The 27897-nt window shown below is 39.1% G+C and overlaps 1 protein-coding gene across 2 annotated transcripts in view; it reads right to left on the bottom strand.

The window, feature by feature from the left end:
* LOC122878014 (gamma-aminobutyric acid receptor subunit gamma-3) overlaps nt 1-27897 on the bottom strand; it is a 68593-nt gene that overhangs the window by 28715 nt on the left and 11981 nt on the right. The window contains exons 3-4 of one of the 2 annotated variants that reach the window (XM_044200302.1): nt 16522-16589; nt 4994-5200 (exon numbers count right to left, since the gene is read on the bottom strand). In XM_044200302.1, coding sequence (XP_044056237.1) covers nt 4994-5200; nt 16522-16589 — 275 coding nt within the window. The remainder of the gene's footprint in view (nt 1-4993; nt 5201-16521; nt 16590-27897) is intronic. The other variant, XM_044200303.1, reaches the window with a different exon arrangement.

The raw sequence follows: 27897 nt of genomic DNA on the forward strand, positions 1-27897 counted from the left end.
TGTCTGTTCACATATTGTTGTGTATTGTTTTGTCTGTGGCTATTTTTCATGGTTTGGACCAGTCCCCTTAGTTCCAATTAAGGAAAACTTTAATGCTACAGCATTAAATAGCATGTTAGACAATAGCACTTCCAACTTTGTGGCAACAATTTTGGGAAGCCCTTTCCTGTTTCAGTGTGACAACTCCTCCATGCGCAAAGCCAGGTCCATAAAGAAATGGTTTTGAGTTTGGGTTGGATGAACTTGAATGGCCTGCGCACAGCCCTGTCCTCCACCCCATCCAGCATCTTCAGGCTGAATTGCAATGTCAACTGCCAGCCATCAGTTTCCGACCTCACTAATGCTCTTGTGGCTGAATGGGAGAAATCCTTGCAGCCAGGTTTAAAATCTTAAAGCCTGAAACGAGAAGAGTGGAGGCTGCATATTACAGGTTTTGGAATGAAATGCTAAATAGCGTAATGTTCAGGTGTCCACATACTTTTGGTATGTGGCCATCCGCCGCTGCCGTGTTAGGTTTTCGAGAGAGAGAGAGAGAGAGAGAGAGAGAGAGAGAGAGAGGTTTTGGGAAGGGGGGGGGCGCAATGCAAATACCACCTAGAATTGAACACCCTGTTTTGTATGCAAGAGCACTGCACTGCCTTTCTAATATGGCAGTGTTTATATATATGTCGCTGCTGATTGGGTAACACCTCCGACACACCCACCAAACGAGAGAAAACATACCTCAAAGCCCGTTACACACCTTTGCACACCGTTTTGAGGAAACATGTTGTTCAACCCGTTTTCAGACTATACGTGCCCCAGGGCTTCAGAAAGCTGCTGCACTGTCAACGTAAAACTCTCTTCTCTGCCTTCTGTGATTCAGTGTGGATTTAGTTTTAAAAGATACCGTGTGGAAAGTGAAATATTTAATTCCATCATCCATCATTCACTCCTGTCTAAAAGATGTTAAGTTGGGTCACGCTGAACAGATTTACTCTTATAATGGAATATTTCCCCATTAATTTTGAAATCATGTGGACAAATGAGAATATTACTCATTATTGAAAATCTGCACATGGCTTAATGTCGACTGTGGTATGTGTGGAATTATTCTGCCACAGTTTATCCGGTGTTAAAAATGACCAGAATACAAATCAGACAGCGACTGGGCTGACTAATGGCTCAGGATGGAATAAACAGCTGGAATGTGAAGCAGCCTGGTTGAAGCCACCTACCATGATGACACCATTGCTCTGCAGTGGTGCAGCTTTTCATTTCTGTGAAAAGAGAGCGGAAGCATATGCCACTGACCTTCCTGTCCACTTATGCAAATAAGGCATTAGTAATGATTTTTTTTAGTAATGATTTTTTGAGAATTTTGAACCTTGGTACACACTATGTTGTCTGAGCAGGGTAGGATTCCCCTTATCATCACCACATTCTGTATATGCAGAGTGCAGGCATACTAGTACAATAACATCCCATTACTAATGTTCCTTCTTGTACCCCTGTATGGAATTGTGTGTGTATAAACTGGTATTGTAACTAAGAAACACACAAATACTACATTTTCCTGCTTTTTGTTGGGTTGATAAACAAGATATTGGGGAAAACATGCAATACAAAAACTACCTTTTTAACTTTCTTTTCTTGTATTCATGTAGGTTTCTTTCAGTAGATTTTGTAGTTGCACCGTTTAGACCTGACATTATTGTGAACTCAAGGACTTGGATAAAACCTCTATGTTTCAGCTCTCCAGCCCTTTTTAACCGAACAGAGTACTTAATCTCTTTTAAACACTGAACAGTCTTCTTCTCCTCCCACAGATCAAAGTAGAACTGATCCATTTTCAGATGTAAAAAAGTCAGAACATCCTAGTCAAATAAACATGTTCCTGACAATTCTATGGTATATTTAAGTTAGATAGTTAATTTCCAAAAGTCCAGTACTGGTCGCTGCACCAGATACTGTAAACTAGGACAAAGCATACGGCTCAGGTTCTGCAGTGTGAAGGTGGCACTTTATGACTATGCAGCAAAAGCCATACAGCGCATACTGTATTTGTCCTGTGCTTTGAGACATCTCGTCATGTTCATGTTGTTGGCTTGAAGTCTCTCCTTGTGTCCTCATTAGAGGCAGATAAAGGTTGCTTGGAACGAGGAGACAAACTTTCATCATCCACCTGGTGTGACCTGCTGCTTTGAGTTTTTGTCAAGTGCACAGATACAGCATGTTAGGGCTGAAAATAACTCTATTTGATTGTGAGTGTGACGATGCAACAAAATCCAGGTTTTCAAGGAGCACAGCTGTTCAGATATTTTCATCTACGTTTACTAAATGTGTCCAAACCGCCACTTTTAAATGAGAGTAAGCAAGCCATATTTTCGTGAGTTTCCTCCCATAGTCTGACAACATGCAGGTCAGGTGAACTGGAAACTTGAAATTGCCCAAAGGCTGTACCCCACCTCTCGCCCAGTGCATGCTGGGAAGGGCTTCAGTCCCCCTTCCACCTGCAGAGAATAAAGGGTATAGAGAATAAATGGATGGATGGATAGAGGTTGGAGTTTGTTAACAACATGCTCCATTGCCCTCGAGGTAGCTTTACACATGGAACACTTGGTTTTGTTGTCTATTTACAGTATGTTTCACAGTTCACTTAATTTAATCAACCTCCAACATAACTGTTCAACATTGCTCTCTTCAACTTTGTAGTTACTCTTTTCTACTCTGCAAATTCTTCAGCCTATCACACACACAATATGATGGTTAGGGATTGCTTGGCCCTCCTCAGACCCAACCAGGTTCTGTCTTTTTGGTGCAAATAAAGTTTTTCTAGCTCCAGCAACTTCCAACATGGCGGGGAGAGATAAACACAAATCCAAATTTAAAAATGGGTACGTCACAGATGCTGGGTCCTTGTTTTTCTATAGTCTAAAGGTTAAAGTAACATTTCTACCCGTAAAAACATTTGTTGACATTTCATGCGATCAAGGAGAAATTAAAATTGGATTTCAGTGCTGCAACTGTCAGGACTGCAAAGGAGAAACATGTGAAACAAGCACCCTTTTTCTTTCTTAGTTTTTCTGGAACTTCCCTCTTCCCTTCCAAATTTCAGTCTGCTAAGTATATCATTACTGAGAGCAAAACATTTCTAAAGTACAATTTATGCAATCATCAGGAGGCAGACGCACATCCATAAATTCTTTGCAGGTGCTGGGTAACAATAATCTGCACAAAAAGATGACAAAATTCACACTGCAATCTAGTTCCCAATCTTTCAACCAATGGCCTTCTATCACAAGACCTCAAAAGGCCTTCTACCTGAGAAAGACCATTTGTGGTCGAAATGTTGTACTATCCACGTAAAATAAAAGAAGAATTGGGAACGAGACAGCAGTCTTTTTGTCTTTATATACACCTTATAACATCAAACTGCACATGAAACTGGCAAGGAAAGTTCACACTAGCTTCTCCAGGTAAGAATGTTAACATTACTTTTGGATGTGTAGGGTGCAATGTGAATAGCAAGTAATAAACTACAGTGCAACTGATAGATAGATAGATAGATAGATAGATAGATAGATAGATAGATAGATAGATAGATAGATAGATAGATAGATAGATAGATAGATAGATAGATAGATAGATAGATAGATAGATAGATAGATAGATAGATAGATACACACACATATATACATACATATATATACATACTGTATATATGTATAGTTACACACATAACAGAAATATTTTTCATAGGAATTGTGACCAAGATATGTACTGAACGGGATATTTTACAGTTATAAAATAAACTTGTCAGTGAACTCTGGTGGACAAACTATGTAATGAGACACTAAATTACCTCAAGCATATATTTGGAATTTCTGTACTGCAATTATATGTAACTTATTATCTGCTGTATACACCAATACAGATATATCTGCAACTGCAGAACTGCTCAAATCTGCTAATATATCAGTCTAGCTCTAGTATATATGACACTACGACAATGTGACTGTTATGTTTGGGAGATATTGCAAGATTGATTTGCTTGTGAGCTTAGCAATCAGTGTAAGTTCTCATCATGTACCAGTGCAAATAAAGTAGCAGTTCTCAATACTTTATACACTATATCTTTAGCAAGGATGCAGGTAACACAAAAAGTGAATATATAGTCCCTTTGAGTGCCTGCACTCTGAGATGCCTGCATGAAATATTCTATGTAAACTATGCTAAAAGGAACATCAAGATATACAGTATTGTGGCCCAACATCCAATTGTTTGATAACTGCTAAATCAAACTGAATCTCAAACTCCCCTAACATTACACCCTGAATCCTCCTTTTTTGCAGTTGCTACATAAAGTATCTTCTACCACGCCTCACTCAGTCATACATTACTCCTTCTAAAACGGTCGAGCAGTGGTAGTACAGTACATCTGCTCATCTTTCTTGTCTTGTTAGGAATCAAAACACTATACAAAGCAGTGCCATGGTTCTGCAGATCAGGTACTGTCTGGCTGCAACACAGTAAAACAGACAGAGGATGCTCAGTACTGTGGACACACAGGTATCATGAAAGTCACGAACACTGGTGAAACAGGAAAGATATTTTTGTTAGTTCATTACATGCTGATTGAACCACACTAACAGCATATTAATATTCCACTGAGATCTGTTCTGTTTGTGGCGTTACCAAGAGCCTCATTATATGATCCTCATGCTGATGACTTCATTACCCAAATCTTCCAGCCAGAAAAATGAAAAAAATCTAATGCATCACTCAGGCTTATTAAGTGAAAACATACTTTTCTTTTTGTATCTGAGCCATCCTGTAACTAAGTTGAACTAGCTGACCCAACTATTGAAGAAAGATTTTTATGGACTGAATAAAACATTTTCAAGGCAATTTTCTATCACAGCAGGTATGAGCCAAACAATTACAGTAGGTTGCAAATTTCAGGAACATTACAAATTAATATTGTGCTGGGAGCTAAAGAAAACCACAGTACCAAGGATGTTGCAGTAGTCCTGCCAGCAGCTCGCTTACGCAGTGGGAAATGAACTGGCATGAATATTGTATTTCTCTGGGTATCCAGTGTGTGATGGCCTGTGAGTGGGCAGCTCTCTCCACAGGGTGAGAATAGCATCAGGGACCCCACTGGCACCGACTTTCGTTTTGGCAGGAATTCCTGGATGACACCAGGTTGCCTTGGACACTGCATGACCCAGAAGTATAAAAATAGCTTCTTTATAATTACAAAGACGCTGCCTTCTCCAATTTAACATATTGTTCATTGCCTATTAAAACATCGCTCAGTTTATTGTTTATTCTGAATGGGTCATTCGTGGTGTGCTTCATCGTCACTGTGCCTAATGAAGAGAAAATGAAGAAAGAATAAACAGGTTTGCCATTTACAAACAATGCAGGATGCGTGTGCAGCAGGGGGTAGAAAACACATTGCCCCAATGCCATGATAGCTTAATTATGGACGTTTTTTAGAATTTAGAAATGAAGCAACTAGCTGGAAACCAGGTAAAAAACTGTTAAAAGGCATATGTGTATGTAGTACTTGTCCTTGTATTTTTTTAACTTTACCACACACCTGTCTTGGCACAACATGACACATGGAATTCCAGTTAGAAACAGCAGCTAATAGAAATGATAATGCTAACCGAGACTATACACAAAGCTGTGCAGGTAGTGAGAAATGAACTGTGAGTGCCAAACCATCAGCAAAACTTCCCACCACCTTTGCACCATATATAATCCAGGGCTCTGAGCAAATCGCTATAAAGCTAATAGCTAATTCTGCACTCTGAGCTTACCTGGATGTATACTCCTTGGGATAATAAACTTTTTCCACCCATTACTTTGGTGATTGGTGCAGTTTAAGGCACAAACGTAAGTCTTCATGTTGATCTATCCATAAACTCTCAGTCATTTTGGTTTGTTTTCTACCCCCCTCGTGTGGGCGCATCTCACTAATGGCGTTGCTCGGAAACCCATCTATAGGCAGTGTATTACTTTTTTAGTGATGACAAAGTGTTTGTGCTTATGTGGCACATAGGATATTTAAGTGTATTGCCCACTTAAATCTGTTAGTTTATGCGTATATGCACTTTATCTTGCATGTTTACAGACACCCCCCCCCTTCAATTTTAAACAATTCTATTCTGAGTATAAAAGGCACGAGATCACCTAGCGGGTATATCAGCTGTGGGCTGGCACTGCGTTCTTCAGTTGGCAGTTAAGCCTGAATCAGTAAAGCCACTGAAGACCAGCCGACTCACAATATTGTTTTTCATTCATTCTTTCAGGTGGGTAAATATCAAATAAGCATTCATATAGTTTGCTGTCAGTAATGTAGGCTTTCTGTGTAGTGTACTGTTTGTAGTTTATATTTTCTTCATTTGTTTTATTGTTAGTGACATTCAATGGTCAAAAATGATCAGATGAAATTATAATGTAATAATATTGCCTACTTCGGCTTAAATTGAATATATCTAGTGAATGTATGGTTTATTACTGTATTTTTTAAATATTGAGATTTTGATATAATACTGTGATTGATATTATATTGTTATTGTTTTACATTGTGATATGTATTGTTCCAACTAAGTTCGACTCACAATATTGTGTCAGAATACGCCCTTTTTAAAATATGTCACCCCTTGAGTCAGCTTGCACTCTATGGGTGTAACACTAGCCGTATTCATGCTGAACTCTGATTTGCTTTATTTGAGGAAAACGTCAGCATTTTTTGGTCAGGTCATGTTTAACTGGTTCACTTTTCAATTCTTCGTTCAGGTCTTCTCAGCCATTACAGTTATTGATATTCCATGCAAATGATAAAGGCTACTTCATGTGTGCACAGGTGTGGTGGAGTCATTGAGGCTCTGCATACATAATCTTTTCCCCTTTTTTCCCCTCTGGTGTCTTAAAACTACAATTTTGTCATTTTGTGTCTTTTTTAAAAGACACAAAATTGGTCCTTACCTTCTGGCAGGGATATGCTGTTAATTAAAGGGTGTTGCAGAAAAGTAATAGTTTTCTGAATATATTTATCTATATTAACCTGGTACACTATTTGGCAGTTGTCCATCATGTATTTGTTAAATGTCAAAACTTACATTTACATGTATTTATGCTTTTGTGGCTATTTAAGGGGAAACTTCCTGGTAATAAACTTGGAAATGTGTGACTTAATAAGGTGATGAAGAGTGCCAATTTGAACCATTGATTTGGGATTCAGAGTGAACTTCCCAGCTTTGGAAATTCTTTTGGGCTACTTTAAAATTAAATAAACACTACAACTTATAAGTGTTTCCAAATTTTGCATTCATTGTAATGCTTTTACATTTAAGTTATTGTAATTGATTCATATTTTATTGTTTCAGACAAAATTTTAATTTGGCACAGATATTTGTGACCTGTGCTGTGTTAACTTCCAGGATGTGGTCTTCCTGGCTGGTATGCTTGCTGTAATTTCAATATGCAGCTACTGTATATCAGTATAATTTATCATTACACTGTGTCTCAATAGTTGAATTTTTTTTTGTTTGGAAGTTATGCAATTCTAGCACTTGGCATGAATTTTTTTTACAGACATTCATGGTCCCCAGAGGATGGATCTTACCAACTTTGGTGATCCAATGACTTTTCCTCTAGTGCCACCATGAGGTTAGGGTTTGAGTGAAATGTCGCAGTAACTATTGGATGAATTGTAATAACATTTGGAGCAGACATTTATGTTACCCTCAAGATGAATTAAAATCACTTTGGTGATCCCTTAACTTTTCATCAAGTGTCATCATCTGGTCAAAATTTCAATCATCCAATACTTTGATCTATGACTAAATTCCTGCCACTAATGACATCAGCCTCAGCTGTATATTTTGCTTTGTGCTAAGTAGCAAATGTTAGCATGCTAACACGCTAAACTAAGATCGTGAACATTATATTTGCAAACATCAGCATGTTAGCATTGTCAGTGTGAGCAAACAAACTGAATTTAGAAATAGCAGTAGGTGTGAGTAGTAACTTAGTAACTGTAAAACGAAGAGTACAGTAACTTTCTAAGATTACTTTCTTTGTTGATCTCCTTGAGGATATTTGACCTGCCAGAAGTGCTTGTTTATTAATTTAACTGTCAGACCATGAGAAAGAGCAAGCAAAATTGCCTTCAAATTTTCTTATTAACTACTACTTCATCTGAACGATACTTCAAGAATGAATCGGTCAACTGGTTGAATACAAGTTTCAAATACACTTGCAAGTACTAGAATGTCAAGGGTGCATGACCCTCGCAGCCACCATAGTTTCTCCTACACGCTTGGAACAGGACGGTGAGGTGAGCGGTATTCAAACCTCTCAGTTTGGGACCGGCACCTATTTGATTGGATCCGGCACCTCCTTTGTCACTCTCAGAATCTGCATACCGGTAGATACACTGTATGCTGGCATGGTTTAATGCTTTTTGGTGTCTAAATATTTTGGCATATGATTACTGTAAGCCCCACAGCTAAGCAGGGGGGCGCTTGTGCTGTGAAATGGTGAAATGAGTATGGCTAAATTAGGGGGTGCGGTACTGTCAAGAGTACTGAAGCGGAGCGGAGGAGATCGATAGACAGGCAGGCAGAACACGTCACTTAGTTCGGTTTCTTGTTTTTCCTGGTTGCAAATACAACTTTCGGCCCTAATTCCATTTCCCCCATTGTAGCAGCGATCCACAGACAGAAGGGAAACGACGGGGAAGTGAAGGGACAGTCAACGAGAGAGAGCTGCAAACCCCAAACAGCTGTTTCTACTTTTGAGTGATTATTGTGATTAATAAATGTAAATAAATAATGCTTTGTTTGTGATGACAGTTTTGCTTAGGTTTAACAGCTAGCACCTAGGCGTTGTCCACTGTGCTCCAGGCGCTGTGGATTTTTGATGCCTTCCATGACTTTTCCTCTCCCCCTGACCCACCGGAGCAGCACCCTCTCTGTGCTCTGGGACCTCCTGATTTACAAATTAAGCACTGGCTAGATGGATTACACATCCCATCTGTCCTGAGAACGCCTCAGTAAGTGGTGAAAAATGGATGGATGAATGGATAGATGAAAAGATAAATTAATAGGTTGATAGCTCAAGCATCAAGTGATCACCTTTTGTTAAAGTACAGTACAAATGGAAGTGATTTACTATGAATGAAAAGCTGAGTTGCTGCAGTACACTCCAGCAGCCACTCCCCACCTTTCCGACACTGTACGTAGGCCACCTTTATGTCAAAATACTTGGTACAATAATTTTGTGGGCTTATGAACATTATTAAGCCCATTTCTTTTGAATTTTAAATAGAAATTTCTCCGAAGGTGTGCAGAATAGTTTTCTCTTTGATTGTACTTTTGATGTGAAAATGGCCTATAGCGAAGGGAATTAATCACGCCTGTCTCCTGGAGAAGTCATGACACCCTGAATTATACACTGCATTGTAATTAGAAACAATAGATGTATGACAACTGATACTGTATATGAATTCTTCTTTGACAATGGGGCTTAAAATTAGCTTGTCACACAGAGGGGGTGCTTGAGTGCTTTCTGTAGTAGCACCAAATATGCACTAAAAATGCAGTAGTACTTATTTAAATTAAACCAAATGACAGGCTCTCATGTATACACACTGAATATTCCACAAATGGCGATATAAAGCACAGGCCTTTGTCATGTGGATACAACTTCCCATATACTGGTGCAGCAATACTGAGCCATTTACAGCTGCAGTATATGACAGGATTAACAAGAGGGACTGCACTGTTTGATCTATAACACTAGTAAGAAAGCATGTAAAAATCCTTCTCACTGGAGGCAGAACATTTGGCTCAAAGTGTCACCTTTCTGTGACAATAAAAAATACATTCAAAAGCAAAACATTGGTCACTTATTAGTTGTTTGTTGGTTGCTCACATAGGTCTGTGCAGGCACAGATTATTCCTTTTTCAGATACTCTGACCAAATGTGGCTCTCAGCTTGCACCACCAGCAGGTGTTCTGCCAGCAGAATTGGATCAAGATCGGGGGAAAAAGCTGATGCCTGCTCAAAAAGTAGTTCAGTTCTTTTTTGAAATAAAGTCACAAAAGGGTCTGAACGTTTGCCAACTGTAGACTCTAAGTCACTCAGGTGGTAAACAGTGACGACAAGGTTAGAGCCCCACACACCCATGGTACAGGCACACGGGTGTTTTCACTTACTGTAATTTGGCTGATTAGACCTCATCAAGACTGTGTGTGGGTGTGTGCAGGCTGCTTGATACAACAGTAATGTCGCAAATGCTAGAGTGGAAAAACCTACACCTTTATGTTAAACCCAATTTAAACCTGAGACACCCAGAATAACTGAAAACACCTGTGTGGTTTAGCAGGGCCTTTAAGTTAATGCAAACATGTAAATGTTAGCATGCTAACATTAGCCTGATGTAGGCTATAGCTAAGCTTTATAATTGAATGTGAGATGTCCGGAATATTCCAGCCTTATGAAATGTGACAATCTCATGAACAGAGTCCACACTTCAAGGAGTAGTTCAACATTTTTGGAAATACGCTTATTTGCTTTCTCTCCAAGAGTTAGGTGAGAAACTATAATGTCTGTGTGTTACTGAAGGAGCTGTAGCACGAAGGCAACTAGCTTAGCTTAGCATAAAGACTGGAAGCATCTCTAAGCTCACTAATTAACATCTCGTTTGTCAATTCTTTAAAACAAACAGAAATGTAAAAGAGGAAGTTACATAATGTAACTATTTCGTAACAACAGTTTAGTTTATAGGTATTTTTCAACTTTAGACAGAGCCAGGCTAGCTTTTTCCCCCTGCTTCCAGTCTTTATGCTAAGCTAAGCTAACATCTCATGGCTCCATCTCTTTTAAACGCGCATACATAAGAGTGGTATCAATCTTCTCATCTGACTCTCACAGTGAAAGTAAATAAGTGTATTTCCCAAAATGTTGAACTATTTCTTTGAGCCTCTCTTGTATGAATAACAGTAATATTCTTCATATTTTTCATAAGAGGCAAGGAAAAGCTCTGGCATTATAGGTATAACATAATAATAGTGTGCTATTAAATTTAATTTACCTAAGTCTGCAACTAACAATTATTATCATCATCAATTAATTATTTAGGCAATACAATGTCAGAGAATGACCAACTGTCCAACACCCAAAGATATTCAGTTTACTGTCACATAAGAAAAGCAGGAAACCCTCACAACTGAGATTGTGGAATGTTTGGCAGTTTTCCTTGAAAAATGACGTAAACATTGATCGATTAGCAATATACTGTACTTGCAGATTACTTTTGTGTTAACCATCTAATTGATTCATTGATCGCTTGTGTCAGCTCTAAATGTATGTTTAGGTAAAGAGAGAAAACTAGATTTACAGAGCACTATGCAGTTAAAAAGGCCATGACTGAGAAACATACAGTATCTTATTTAATAAACATTCCATTTAGCTGAAGAAACTTTGATGTATAAGTGGAGCAGAGGGTTAGACAGGTAGACAGAACACAGAGGGTCTTTAATTCACTGACTCTCATGTTTGTTGCATTTTCTCATGTCATAATTGATTCATTAATGTGTAAGACGATGTCTGTTGGTCCTCTTGAGCCAGCATTCTGCTTCTGTTCCCACTCTGAATGCATGTCACACTCTCTCAAGGTTTGGACAGTGTTTTCTGCAGTCATGATCAATGAACGTGGTCATATCCTGCCTCTGTCAGAGTCCTACAATACAGTATGTCTGATCAACATCATTACATGCCTACTGTACATGAAGCAGACAATGAGTTGTTTGAAGGTGCTATGAGGTGTTTTTTATGACGTACAACAGAACAGACTTCATAAGCTTTCATGAAAAAATGCATAAAGTGGTTATGAGCTTGTAAAATGCCTTGTGACTGTTGTAAAACAGCATAATGCATTATAGCACACAGAAACTTACAAATTACCTTACATACATACTTTATATGTATACTTATGTTATAATGCTTGATGTAGGTACAAATAATGCATCACTATACAAATGTGGGATTCACAGAAGTGTTGCCACTGGTAATATTGGAAAATATGATACAGCAGTACAGGTGAAGGTCTAATGGTTACTACTGACCATGCTGCACTGTCTGATAGTAAAATAATGAACAGAAAGTGAACATTACAATTTACTAGCGATGAAGGGATCTTATACTCTGGATGGGTGACTTTATTTAGTGGATCAAGCATCAGCCATGACCCGATTTATTTCTTTGGCTGCTCTTTGCCTTGTCACTCTGTGCCGACCCACTTTTCAGTGCCACAGCAATCCTTTGCCTTGTGTTTCCTTACATACAAATGGATTCCAAAGAGTTCCATGCAATGAGGTGTACAAATTTCAGTATCATAATCGATATTGGGAGAACAAAAGTTGGATCAGTGCAACGAGCCATCAAAGTATATCTCAACTAACCTCACCCACCCTCCCAGCCACACTTGTACATAGGGACTCACTGATAGGAATCGGCTCAGATACTGACCTCATTAAGCGGATCAGGTATCGGCCAAACGTTGCATATTCACTTTAAATACGCTAATTAATTTAATACACTAACTACATTTGCAGGGATTAGTTAACATGCGCAAAGGTACCGCTGAGACTTTGCCACTTACCGCATGTAGTTCACAATAAATGCATCTTATCTTAATGTGAAGGCAGTGGTAGGCTTTAACTGTGAAACCGGAAGTGTTGGCAATGACACGGTTAGCTGACGTTACCAAAGATTTACTCCATATAGTTTTTCTAAAAGTAGATTTAGACATTTTACATATCGGAGAATGGTTCAGGAATTAAGGACTGGTGTTATGTTTTAACAACAATCTTTTAGCAAATGGAGTTTAAAAATACTCCTGGAGGAGCTACTTTGTTGTGTAGGTCTTGGCACTAAAGTGCTTTGGTTTTTGGAGCAACACCAATGATACTAAATTGTGTGTGTTACATATTACAAAACATAATGTGTCTGTCATTATGAGGTTGATGCATTATAATGATGCAATTTCGGAAACCCTCGATTTTCATAAGCCTAAAAAGTATGTTGCTGTCTGAACGTATGCACTTATAGTTAAGAAGTGACCTGTAGTTACAGATCTTAGCTTGCACATATCATATATTAATCTGTTCAACATAAAGAGTTTTTGAATTTTGCATTTTTGAAAAAGAGAGCACTGGTATCAGATCAGTGCTCGGCTGATACCCTGAGTTTGAGTTTGGGTTTGGAATCAGTATAGGAGAAGACATATTTGGATTGGTGCATCCCTACCTGCACAGATACTAATGATATGAGCCAAATTATTAGTCTGACCATTTGCCCTAAAACACAGACCTCATAACAGAATACAATATCAACAGATGTGATCCTGATCAGATAGGCTGCCCGAGAAAATGCCTTATCTGTTTGTCTTTCAACCTGTTTCCCCTCTCAACTAAAGATCTCCTCCCTCCGCCTGTCCATCTGACTGTCGATACTCTCTGTATCCTTTTCTAAAACCCATAACGCTCCCTCCCTTGACCATTCTTCACCCACACTCAACTCTAAGTATCCTAAAATCTCCTGCCTTTCACCCATCTCTTAAGAATTTCCATGCTTTCCTTCCATTTATATAACCATCCTAGACTCCCTCATCCCTCTCTGATCTGCCTCTCCCCTTCCTTTCCTCCCCTCATCCAGTAAGTCACACCTTTGACACAACTTTGCCAGCACCTTTATGAAACAGCAATGTCTCATAAACGGTAAACAGATGCTAAATAATAAAATACAGAAACACTAGTATATGATCACAAATTAGACGCTGATAAATTGCCATTGCTAAAAAAAAATCTTTACCCTTTTCTTTTATCCCTGCAAACCCAGACACCCTAAAATCTAACAGCATCAAGGCAGTTTGACGCTCTATTGGACATCTTGAGTGCATTCAAATTGGTGGTCATGGTGAGTTCTACAAAATCTGCCATCTCAGTTAAAAGAGTACTTCACCAATTTAGCATTGCACTCCTATAACATTGTCACACTCACGATGGACAGTTTAAAAAAAAAGGGATCAAAATCAATGCAGCAGAACTAGAGATATCGTCTTTTTAAGTGACGTAACGAGTGACATCACTTGAGTCAATTGATCAGACTTTGCACAGCTCCCTCTGCAGCAACAAACAGCTTTTTAAAGTTGTTAATTGTCCTCTGTCATTCTTGTGACGGCCCTAGGCCTTATGCCAGTATTTGTGTTGGCCTGCTTCTGCTTCCCTCTTTCCAGATTCTCCCTGATTGTCTGGCCCCTTCCATTTCACTGAGAGAGTGGTGTCACAAGCTGGGTGATTCCAAGATGGCTCCCACCTTTCTTTCTGTTAACTATTTCCATAAATTGCACTACTTTATATTCATTGCACTACTGTTCTGCCCAGTCCAATTCATTATTGTACATATCCATCAGTATACTTCTGTTTATAGTAATTCAATTCAATTCAATTTTATTTATATAGCGGCAATTCATAACAGAAGTTATCTCATTGCACTTTTCCTATAGAGCAGGTCTAGACCGTATCCCATCATGGCCATGTAATATAAAGTCCATAAAGTCCATAGTACCACTTGTAAAATATTTTCATTATACTGCTCTATCCTGCATTTATGCACACACTTTATATCCCGCACTTGCTTATTGCACTTCTGGTTAGACCTAAACTGCATTTCGTTGCTTTGTACTTGTACATGTGTAATGACAATGAATCTAATCTAATCTAATCTCTCTCTCCCTCCTGGAAGGCTGGTGCCTTTCACACACCCACTTTGGTTTTGTTTGGGTTTTGATTGTGTTTAGTTTAGCCTCGGTTCATGTTACAAATAGTTTAGGTTTGCACCTACAGTCTCATAGCACCCAACACCCATCCTCCGCTACTAACTACTGACTTCCTAGTTTGCTTATGTTGAGTTATGCTTAATAAATGATTTGTTTACTTAAAATGTTACTGTGTGGACCTCCCTTCGTTGTTATGCTCCTGAACGAGCCAAGCATAAAATTCTGTAAAACTAATAGACCTTTTATGAACTACTCCCTTTTCAACATTTGAATGTGAATGCAAATATGCTAAATGTTATTTAGATTTTTATGTGAATAGAGCACTCATGTGTTGTGAGCAGATCAGCTAGATATTGGATATCAAAAAAGCTATCAATGCATCCAAGAAAGCATTTGAGACGGATTGAAATCCAATTAGTTAAACCACCTGAGGAGGTGATTTGAAATACGTTCTAGCTGAATGATGAAAAGGTGTAAATGCATCCCATTAGCCCAATAAAACCAAGATGGCTTGCAATCAGATTTGTGAACTGGCCAACGGAGACACATATATGTGGCTAAAAGTAAATGAAAGTGTATTAAATTGCATCTGAATTTAATTCAGGTACCAGACACTTAAAATGACAAATGTAAATAGGGCCTCGTGGCCCTGGGTTAGATCTGCAGCATGCATTGCTGTTTGCCACATAACAACTACATACTACCACCTGATGGCGCCAATGTAACGAATTTTCAAATCCTACACATAGCGACTTTGAAGCGGCTATAATCTTTTTTTTTTTTTTACAATAACAATGTATCAAATGACAAATGTGAAATCAATGTGACAATGTGAAATAGGTCACTTGTAGTGATGAATCTGCAGAGAATTATCACCCGAATCTGCAGCTCCACTCGGCTTGATGGAGCTTTATATTGAGTTTCAGCTCGTTGTTTAGCTGTCCTCAACTTTACTGTTCTGGTTCACTCTCACCGTTCTCATAGCATCGATTCGGCCGCAGCAGGCTGCTGTTTTCATCGAAAAAGCTCTAGAAACCCACTGTACACAACCTGCTCAACACCGAACAGCAGACAGACACATTTAGCGACTAGCTGGTGAATATAGTGGAGCATTTAGCAGCTAAAAAGCCAGATATTTTGCTCAGGAGTTGGTAGAGACCAAAAACAGAGCTAAAAAGGAGTGAATATTGAGCTCACATTCATCAGGTGGACACAAACACGACTCCAAATGAATGATCATGTTGCTCCATAACTGCTAGATGTGTAAATAAGTAACAGTTTGCTATCAAGTTCACCATATCAACTTAAAAGGTGATGATATGTCAATATGGCCAACATAATCAGTTATTGCAGTTTTGAGTAGATGACATTTTGAGGGCTTATTTGGGGACAAATAATCTTTATTGTTGATATATACGCACAGCGCACTTTGCGCAAAGGGGTTGTGTGAGGTGGAGCATTCGGTAAGTAGATGGTTGTGGTGAGTTATTGACCCTGGTTTTGTTTTTGTTGCACATGATTTAAGGAAGATAACCTCAACAGATTTAAAAGAACAATTAAAAGCTAAAGATATAAAATATATTTGCCACCATGAAGACCTGCATTTGAACAGATGCAGAGCTGTGCGTATACGAAGTGTAAAGAAAATAGGAAGAACATAATAAAAGGGATGGACTTACCATATTTATCGATGACACTGGACCGATGCTGTTCACAAATATGTCGACATCTATAACAGTTGGTTTAACTGTGGAAAAAAACAACAAAATAATTATTGATCAAGACTTTCATATAGGCACCATACCTGCCTCTTTTGTAAATCAAAGGGAGGCAAAGTGAAGATCGATGAGACTTTGTTGTTCTGAATCCTTTGAAGAGCGAATAGCTGCTTGTGAAGCAGCCCTCAGGGAGCTGTGGTTGTTAATAATGATCACACATTATTCACAAATGATTTGAGCAACAGGCCACTGACTGCACCATAACGCAACATAGTATTAGATATTGCTGACAACACCATGTAGAATATTAGGGGAACATCAGAGGAAGTGCAGGGTAGTCCACTGGTTCTCAATCCCACTTATCCCTGCTGGTTTTCACTCCAGCCAACTAATCATGAACGTAATTACACCTAGGATGCCAGATGAATGCAATTAACTGATAAACAAGCAGCGCTTCAATCCCTGATTGGACTAAGATGAAGCGTTGTGGTGGTCTATGTCCTACCCCAAATTCCAATGTTTTCTACCTAACCTGAAGGCAGAAGATAATTCCACAAAAAGGGCCAATCCCTCCAGTTTGAAACATTAAACAATGCTGTTCATTAGCAGCAGGATAGGGAACACAAGTTTGACGCACAGTGGCCGAATCAGTACAGCTAGCGAGGAGCTAACAGACTAAAAATTATTACCTGTGGTGGGTTGCCTTATTTTACAAACTACTGATTTAATCACAGCTTGATATAAATGTTATTTGACCATAGTCTTGTTGAGATCATTTAGTCTTCATTCAGTTTACATGGGATTTACCTGGACAATAATCCTACAAAATTTGGGTCTGTCATCATCTTGATGTTAACGTAATCATTTTATATACCTTAGGAGGAATAAATAAGTAAATAATAATGATGAAAGTATCTGAATGTAATGGACAATGAGCCCTGTGTTGTGAGTTGAATCAAATTCAATCTGGTAAATTTCTAATCAGTTTATATGACCTTTTTCAAAATTCTAACATCACTATAATAACATCATAGAAAAGGTTTCAGTCGTAGTCATCTGGACACTGTTTTCAGAATCAAGACGTTTCGGCTCCCATCCGGAAGTCATTCTCAATTGTGAAAATGGTCTGAGAACTCAGAATTTTAAGCTACTCTGTGTTGCTTAAACCCTGCCCTCGGGAAGGAGTCTTCCTGAGTGCTGTTTACCCTGCCTAGTTTCACCTGAAACTGACCTTCTTTTGTTTCCATGATGGTCCAGTAATCAGGCCTGTGGTTTTCTGGCTGCACCTCCCTCATCATTGTTAAGTACCTGATTAGCATATGATTGGCTTGACCATGGTGTTAACACAATGTGGTAAACGGTTGGCAAATTGAATCTCAGACCACCATTTCTGTTTAAAGAGGGGTTTTCTTTTTTCACAAAAATGGCTTCTTTGACTCCTCTTTCAAACAAACTCTTCTCTCTACTTAGAATCTTCACCTCACTGTCTTCAAATATGTGGTTTGTAGCTTTTAGATGCAAATGCACGGCGCTCTGCAATCCCAAGTTAGCGTAAGACCATTGTCACAATTGAGAATGACTTTCGGATGGGAGCCGAAGCGTCTTGATTCTGAAAACAGTGTCCAGATCCTACGACTCAAACCTTTTCTACGATGGAACACTCCTGGACGAATGAGGGACTACACCATCTTATATCACTATAATAAAATATTCTTGTGGTAACTCAAAATGTTTCACTCAGTATTGAATTTATTCATAGTGACTTTATCAAACTTGTATAATATATTTTTATTTTATATTTTTACAAGATGTTTTGAGTGATGTTTTGAGACACTGTTATAATAAGAAAATGTATTTAAGTATTTTCTGTAAAAATCTATTAACTTCTAGTTAAAGTTACATTAATTTTATGGCCACTTGGGGGCAGTGGCACAAGCCAGACACACATCATTGACATATTATAACCTTACAATTCGATTGGCAAACTAATGCTTATTTACAAATCCAGCAGACACAGAACAACATTAGCATTCATTTTGAGTCATGTTTCTGACCACCTGGCAAATGTCCAATAATCACTCTCCTTTTAGCTCTGTCTACCAACTCCTGAGGGAAGTTGTAACTCTTTAGCTGCAAAATGCTCCACTATGTTCAATAGCTAGCGTTAGTTGTTAACTTTGTCTGTCTGTCTGTCGTTTGGCGCTAGCCAGGTAGTGTACAGTGGGTTTAACAGAGGTATTTAACTGAAAACATCTGCCTGCTAGTGCTGGAAACGGGGTTGATGAGATCGATAGAGTGAACCAAAAGTAAAGTTGCGACCTGTAAAACCAAAACAATGAGTTGACAGATGCTAAACACTCTGTGGAACTGAGGAGAACTGCAGAGTTGGTGATAATTCTCTGTGGGATCATCATTGCGAGACACCTTTTACATTACACATAAAAATATCAATTAGTGCAGCTAAAAAGGGGAATTCCACTGATTCTACACAACAAAGTCTGTTTACAGGTCTTGGGCAGTACTATTACCTATGTGAAAAAAGTTGCGCGATGTCTGATAAATTGCCTCAAGTGATGTCACTTGAGTTAGAGTCGGTGGGGGCTGAAGACTAAATTTGAAAATGAAAAAAAATCTGGCGGTGTGGAGTTAGAAAGAAGTGAGCTTACAGGACCTCTGTAGCAGATCGAGGCTACTAGCAAAACACACCCGAATCTTCGACTGAACGGTCGGCAGCTGCATTGTGGGTAATGTAGGTGCCAGATTTTGACAAGGAAGAATAATGCATGGAATAAAAAAGACGTTATCTCTGGTTCTGTTGCAGGGTTTTTTCAGCTGTCCATCTTGAGTCCGACACATGTTGTAGGAGTGCAATGCTAAATCAGTGGAGTACTCCTCTAATGCACCTTTGCTGTGAACTGTCAGTGGGGCTCAGTCATATATAATTACACACGTGTTACACTTAGTCAACAATCTCCTCCACCAGGAAGGTCCTGGTAGACTGAGGAGAAAGGTCTGCCACGGTCTTCCAACCAGATTTCATAGCCTGCAGCACCACATCAACATACCAACACGGTCCTCACAGTGCAAACAAACAAAATAGTAAGAATACATTCCTTTTCCTTACTATTGTCTACAATCTAACTCCTCCTCCCAGTTCAGTCAGCTTCACTCGTGGTGGAACACCCCTGGCTTTCCCCAACTTTGCTGCTCTCAAGGATTTGATGCTCTGCGTAAAAGTGTCATTTGAAGCTTCAACTTCGAAACCAGCTAAGTGACAGCTGTGACATACTGCTGCCATGAGCGTTCACATTTACATAGCAAAGAGCTCCCCAATCATTTTACATTACCTGTCTTTGGAGTCTTCATGTCTCGGCCAATTAAATCCACAGCGAGAATTTTTCCACCTGCCAGTCTCCGTTCGGTTCACATGCTAACAGATGGCACACTAGAGAACACTTCTGGAGAGTCCCTGCTGAGGCAGCTTTTCAAAAGCACTATAATCATAACCACACAACACCTGGTGAGCAAACGGCATAGATCCACTGTATAAACCTCTATAAATAAAATACGAAAAATAGCTTTAAAGATCTCAATGTAATATTTGACAAAATCATTTCAAAACCTTTTATGATTATGACTGTTCTCATTTGTACATTTCTGTAAATCACGGTATAACCAGCACCTGTTTCATGCCATACAACCACCAGATGGGACAGGGCTGCAAACACTTCAAACACACACCTACAAGTGAGTTAACAGCTCATTGTGTGGAAGCTGTCAGGTAATAATGGCAGCTCCTGCAACAGGATGTGTTTTGGCTAGCACGGGAAGGATGGTACTGTAGGGGCTGCAGCCACGTTAAATAGTCCAAAACCAAACTAAAAACAGGCTATATAGAAAAGCGTCCAGTAGTGAGGGTGAGGCTGCGTGTTATTTGTACATCCACATGTGTATTTAGTCAGAATTTACACTGGTTTTTACACTGTCTGGAGGCTTTTTGCCTGTAAATCCAGTGTATTCTTATTTCGTTGAAATAGAATCTCGGTGTCCTCTCGTGCGCACAGAGCAGCAAATAACCCATTGTCGACTTGTGGAGGTAAGGAGATATAAACAAACATCTACACAGAGAAAGTACTGACAGCTGCTCATTCTGAGGACAGACAGGATGGAAGTCTATCTAAAACATGATGCATCATTAATAACAGGTTGAATAAAACACCAAAGTAAATGGTAATCAGCATCCATACATGTTAAGCCTGTATGTTTAAGATTTTTAAACATTGTTGCACGTTTAGACTACTGAAAAACTACTGAACGTTTAGACAAGTTCTTAGACAAGAATTGAATTGGAGACAATCACCCCTGCTGGTTGGCCCTCAACACAATGCTGATCTTCTTTCCCAAACAGTGTCTCCATATGCAGCTAATTTACATTAGTAATTTATGTTCAGCAGGAAGTAGCTTGACGTTCATACAGTACAATGAAAAGTAAGAATGAAGAGGTCGTGTAGGCGATGGGCACACAAGGATGTTATTGAAATACACTGAGAGCGTTTTTCATCTTCCTGCACAGATTACATTTGAATTGATTATCTTTTTATGATCTTCACCTTGTGTCTCTTTTTAGATTAGTACCCACTTTAAAATGATAAATTACTAATTTAGACATCCGTGTGACGTCATGTCCAGCAGTACAGTTATAAAAAGATGTCCAACAGGAACATCTGGATTCGCAACCTCTACATAAAATCTACAGAGAAAAGATCAGCAGGATATCCAGATTTGAATTTAGGATGCGGTCATGTAACTCATGATAAATTACAGACTATGCAAAAGCACCTATTTTCATTCATATCGGCACAGTGTGCTATGCGCTAAAGGGTCAGGTGAAGTGGACTATAAATCAGAGTGATTTCTTATTATATTCTCAGATACATTTGATGATTCACAGATTTTTAAAGGCTGTGCCAATCACAATGGCACAAGACGAAATGACCAAACGGAGAGCAAACTCTAGACCGGCTTTCTCCAAGTAGGAAAATAGGAAAATGTTCGGGAAGAGGCTTTTCGGGGTGAAATGTGAAATACGGTCATGTCATGGTTTCTGTGCTTAATGCTGTACATTTTAAGTTTGTACACCATTGATCCAAATAATAATCATTATGCATAGTTAATGTTGTATTCTTGTGACAATCACATTAAAGTTGTATTTTTGATCCGTTTATATTGGAGAGGATATGTATATAAAAAGCATTTCTTTACAGTATTCTGCATTATTCTGTAGTTACGGCACAGGTATTTAGCTTGTACCTCCTGCTGGTGTCACTGAGAGACACTATGTGTAGAATTTGAAAATGAAAGACTACTATATTTTTAACAAAGTTATAATCACATAATAATTCTACACCTAGTGGCTGTCATTATTTACCGAGTAACATTGTGCTTAAAAGAGACCTGATGTCAGTTGACATGTCCAATCATAGCTTAGATACTGTAACTAGGAAGGTCTGTCAAGCTTTTGAATTCTCCACATGTTGAAGCGGTGTACATGTGGCTGTATAGTAAAGTAAGCATCCAACATTTACTGTACTATAACTAGCTAACCTGTAATACAATAATAATGCTGCTCCTATTTTCCATGTCATCTCCATGATCATTGACTGGTGAGGATGGTGACTTTTTGGCTTGGACATGTAGCTTTAGCCTCAGTCTTTTCACATGTTATCATGTAAGAGGCCATGAAGCGCATATTTAAGACCCTTTTTACAGGGTTCTTGTCTTAACAAACTAACGTCTACAGCCTGAAGTATCATTGACGACAATGCAGATAACCAGGATAGAGTAGAACTGAATGTTTACTTTTTGTGTCTCAGTGGTACAGGCATCACATATTGACTTCCGTGTTATTTACCTATCACTCTGTGCTGCGTACTACACATTTTACACGTCTTAGACATATCACAACACCCCCCCCTGTTTAGCTGGAGTGCCCCACAGACTTTAACATAACAAAACCTGTTCTAAAAGTCTTGTAAATATTGTCTCTTGGAGTAACATCAGATTTTTTTTCTTTCTTTAAAGAAACCAACATATTTAGAAACGTATACATGAAAAATAAAGAAAATACAAGAGTCCACATCAGGGCAGGCTATACTACTGTTCTGGATGTTATTCTGACTCTATACATAGTCCTTGTAGTGAGCTGGTCTGGTTATAGTCCTTCCAGATCTTATGCGTATTGGATTTGGACTCTTAAGTTCCTCTGAGTCTATGTTGGTTTCACAAGGTGGTGTGGTAGATGTTTTGGCCGGGTTACTGTGAGACTTGTGAGCTTCATCTTGAGGTTGTGGCTCAGCAAAGCAGCAGCGCTGGAGTCATGGCAGTGCAGCATGTAGTGGTTTTGCACATATGGTGACAAGCAGTTTGTGATCTGTTATCACAAGGAATGACTTCCCGTACAGGTAGGTGTGGTATCGCTGCATCCCATAAAAAATGGCAAGCATTTCACGTTCTATGTTGCTGTATCTCGATTTGTTTGAGCCAAAAGCAATGGGTCTGTTGTTTTGCACCAAGGCTATACCTAGGCCTTTCTGTGATGCATCTACTTCAAGGGTTAAGGGTGTGTTTGGATCACAGTATTTTAAGCAGGCGTCCTCAGTGATTGTTGACTTCAAGTCTGCAAAGCATTTTTGGTGGTCAGTGTCCCATATCCATGGCACTTCATTCTTTAGTAACCTTCTCAAGGTGTGAGCTTTTTCTGCATATGTAGGATGATAGATAGATCCACATTCCCATGAACCTATGCTGATCATCTTTGTTTTGGGGAGTTGGCATTTTTTTGTATGTCTCTGAACTTGGCTGGGTCTGGTCTGATACCGTTGTCTGTGTACAGAGTTCCGAAGAATGAGATGCTACACTGTTTTGTGCATTTGTCTCTGTTGAACACCATACCTGCTTCAGCTGCTTGTTCCATCAGGTTTATCAGGTTCCTGTCGTGTTCTTCCGCATTTTCTCCATAGACTGCTATATCATCGGATATGACTGACTACGCCTCAGAGACCGTGGAGGATCTGGTCTATCTTGGCCTGGAAGAGATCTTGAGAGACCAAATGGTAGGTGTTTCCAGCAGTACCTGGGTCTGGGTTCACTAGATCTGCACTGGTTGCCATGCTTTTTGGTGGATTTGTTTTTTTGCCTGTGCTTTTTCCTTTCTCGGTTACTGTATCAACACTGACAGTTACAAGGTTCAGCAGTTCACTTGTGTGTAGTCCAACTACAGCTGGCCCTGGTACATCCGCAACGTAGAACTTGGCATTGACCCATTTGGACTTTTTATACTGGCATGGAATGTTAATAGTTCCAAGGCAAGGGATCTCATGCAGATATTTTTTTTTTCTGGGCACAGGATTTCTTGCCATACATTTGTCTGTACGTAGTGGGAGCGTATTTCCTGACACCTCTGTATCAATTTTCAGACGGAGTGCATGCCTAGGGTCTGGTAGGTCAGGTGGTCTCACCTTCAAGGTTGTGTATGCCTCCTCTCTTTGTGGTTTTCTGTCATTGCAATGCATGCACTTTTCACTGATGGTGATGGAATACAACTGTTTTTGGTATATGCATTCTTCATCAGCCTCTTTGCTGTCTATAATGTCAATGTGGGACTCACTCCGTCACCTGTTGTTATTTTTGGAGGTCTGGTGTCTGTGATTTTGTTTTGTGGTGGTCGAGACTTACTGCTTCAGCTGAAGTGTTGTTGTCTCTTCCGTTTGTTCTTTTTGCAGCATCTTGCCCAGTGTCCTCTAATACCACAAGCAGAGCATTCATCGTTATATGCAGGACATTGACGTGGCTTATGATTTGTACCACAGTTCTGGCATGTTCACCCCCTATTCAGAACATGGATTTTGTCAGTGTGTGACAGACCAAGTTGATGTAGCTGTTCATTGCCTGCAGATAGGGCTTCATGTTTTCGTCCTTCTGCAAGTACATCAGCTAAAGAATAACCTTTGGGTTTGCTGTAAAGATCATTCCTCACGGCATCACGGGGTGTGCTAGCAATTATAAGCTCGATCAGACGTTCATTAAGCTCTTCATCAGTAAACTGGCATTTTTGTGCCTAGCTCTGGTCACAAAATCATCAATGCTCTGATCTGGTTTCTATCTATATAGCATTAAGTGGAGCCTATGGATTCTAAAGTTCACATTCAACTTCAGCTAACCTTAAAAAAATTCCACTGATTAGTGGGCATTTTCTTGTCATCCTCACTGAGTCCTCTAGCATTCAGCCGTTTTAGTCCTTCATCTCCAATGCCACGACATATTATCCTTGCTTGTTTGGCTGCATCTGGTATTTCCTCATCTTCTAGGTAAAGAGACATTTTTTGTTTGAACAGTGAAATAGCCTCACTCAAAACAGGGTCGGACTAATTCATTGTTGGTAAGTGTGACGCCATTATGTCCTCCCTTTCTTTTTCTTTTCTTTTGGTCTGCACACAATTAGCTGCTGCTAGCACTGCTACAATTCACACCTACTCCCTCCAAACAGTGACAGAAGTTATCCACAGAGTATCTCCTATTTATCTCTCATTGTGCACAGCATTTTGGCATTCTCATAGGCGTTTCATTACCGCTGCCACCATGAAGTATTAATGATGACAATGCAGACAACCAGGGTAGAGTAGAATTAGAATTAGAGTTTACTTTTTGTGTCTCAGTGGTTCAGGCATCACGTATTGACTCCCGTGTTATTTACGTATCACTCCGCATCTATGTACTATGCATTATACACGTCTTAGACATATCACAACACAGCCATGCTAGCAGATCAGTGAGGCTAAACTTAGGCACAGTAAGCTAACAGCTTAGCAAGCTAACATTTGCTAATTAGCACTAAACACAAATTATGTCTGAGGCTGATGAGAATGTCATTAGTTTTGCTGGTATTTGGTCATAAACCAAAGTATTAAATTACAATTTTGGCCTGATGATGGTGCTAGATGAGTAAGAGGATCACCAAAGTTATTATAATTCATAATTTTTTGGTAATGTTAATCATTCTAATAGTTGATATTTCAGTCTGGACCAAAGTGATAGACCGACAGACCGACATTATCATCCCTAGAGCAACACCGGTAGTGACAGTTCAGTTATTTCAGCCAACAAGATTAACTGTCGCCATTTAGATGAGAAGCTGCTTTTGTTTACCTCTGTGTGAAATCAAGGACCCATCGTTTAAAAAATTATTTTAGTGGTGAATCTGCCATTGTCATTATTGTAAACTGTATGTGTGACATGCTACAATGGAAAGCTTGATATAACAGTAAGTAAGGGGGTGGGGCTTAGCAAAGGGTCAACTGTCAATGTCAAAGAGCCAGTATTCAGCACCAACTAACAACACCTCACCACCGCTCTCATTTTGTTGAGTCTTGCCATGAAATACCAAGGGGACAGACAAAGCAGATCTCACGGTCAGGAAAGTACCATATTGTAGCACTGCTTGTCAGTCTTTGCGCTGCAGCAAAAATAGACCCTAAGGCGTGGGTTGTAAAAGACTAAAAACAATAGATGGTTCAGTTGTTAATTATGTCCCTTTGAAAATTTGCACCTTTGGCAATGAAGGTGCATTACATTACTTTCTTCATTATGCGGTGCTAATTGTGTTGCAGGCTATAATTCTGCACCTGCCAACAGCGCCACTTAGCAGCAGTTAGGCTCATTCAGTAAATGGGAACAGCTCATTAACTTTAGGAAACTAGATAGCATGAACTAGAAATGAATTATTAGTTGTGTGTGGGTTATTTATCAGTGAAGCCATCAGTGAAACATGGTATATTAAATATACTGTGTGCTGTTCAGAATGCTGTCCCCTCAGATACCAATATAATAGAAGTATATTGTCTGAAGATGGGCAGTTTTAAATAACAACAGGAAGACAGGAGAATAACAAAGAATGAACTCTCTCATGGGACGGTATAATCTGCTCTACAATGGTGAACGAGTACTTAGAGACATGTATAAAAACATCCAGTGAGGGGGAGAGGGAAGCCAACCCCTTGTGAGATTTATTTGTCATTAGGGTGGGCAGAGGATGATGAACAGGTCCACGGAGACATTAGCTAATCTCTGTCCAGGTCTGCCTGGCCCTGTCTGATGAATGGATGTACATTAGCTGCTAGTGAAGAGCGGGGAAAAACTGCAGCCTTGTCTCTCTATTTGAAAAACTGATAGTGATATTTATGGCAAAATAAGAACATGTGACCAAGGCTAGATATTTGCCTTTTTATGTTCATATAAAATTAGAAGTGTCCTTGTCAGGCCTGTCTTCCATATTCAAAGAAACTGAGTTTGAGCAAAAAAAGAAATAAAGGAAGAAAAGAAAAAACAGACATAGAAGATTCATACAGGATTCAAAATCCACAACACGCTAGTTACAAATGTTGAACACTTTCTGCACTCTATTCTAGAATCAGACATTCTGATTCTGATTCTGATTTCTTATTTCTGATCAGACCTTTGTCACATTAATTCCAACTTCTCTTTACCGTTTCGTACCTTTGTCTATGTGAACTGTTTACCAAATGAAAAATCAGCATTGCAGATGCAGATTCATTGTGTCTGTCCTTACCAAGGGTATCTCTCCCTGTTTACGGTCTGAAATATTTAATGAGTTGATTAGACTTCCACTTATGTGAAGCATCAAACGGATCAATTCTTTTGACCTCTGTTGGCCTGCATGTGTCCATGAGTGGGTTTGGATCTTCCCACCACATCTACTGAATGGCTCCTCAGTCAGGAAGATAATCCATCTTTGATTCTCAATAATTCGTCATCACCAATTACAAAAAAGGTACGGGGCAGGGAGTAGGCGTTGCCTACACTGCATATTAGCAATGGCTGGTCAGTGCCAGAATAAAGAGGATTAACTCTCCTCTTTGAATTCAAAATAGTGCTGGGCAACTTAGTAGAAATATGAGCAATTTATATAGTATATAACTGATATAGCAAAATTGCAAAATCACAAAATAATCATACTGAGGTTCACTGCAATGAACTGTTATGAAAATTCTTCACACACGAAGCAAAAACTTTAATAACTTTTTTTGTTTCTAATCACAATTTGTTCTGATTAATTTATTTGGACAACAGAAAAAAATGGTAACAAAATATGATTGTATCATCATAATACAATAGCACTGAAAGTCAATATATAATTTTTAAATCATTTAAAATAATACAATTTTAAATATGAAAAGACACGTAAAAAAGACTTCACTAACATAGATAAACCTGCCCCAAAGTATGGAAGCCCATTCCGCCAGGAAAAGGAAAAAATAGATA

Source organism: Siniperca chuatsi, linkage group LG6 (assembly GCF_020085105.1).
Source record: "Siniperca chuatsi isolate FFG_IHB_CAS linkage group LG6, ASM2008510v1, whole genome shotgun sequence".
Taxonomy (NCBI): domain Eukaryota; kingdom Metazoa; phylum Chordata; class Actinopteri; order Centrarchiformes; family Sinipercidae; genus Siniperca; species Siniperca chuatsi.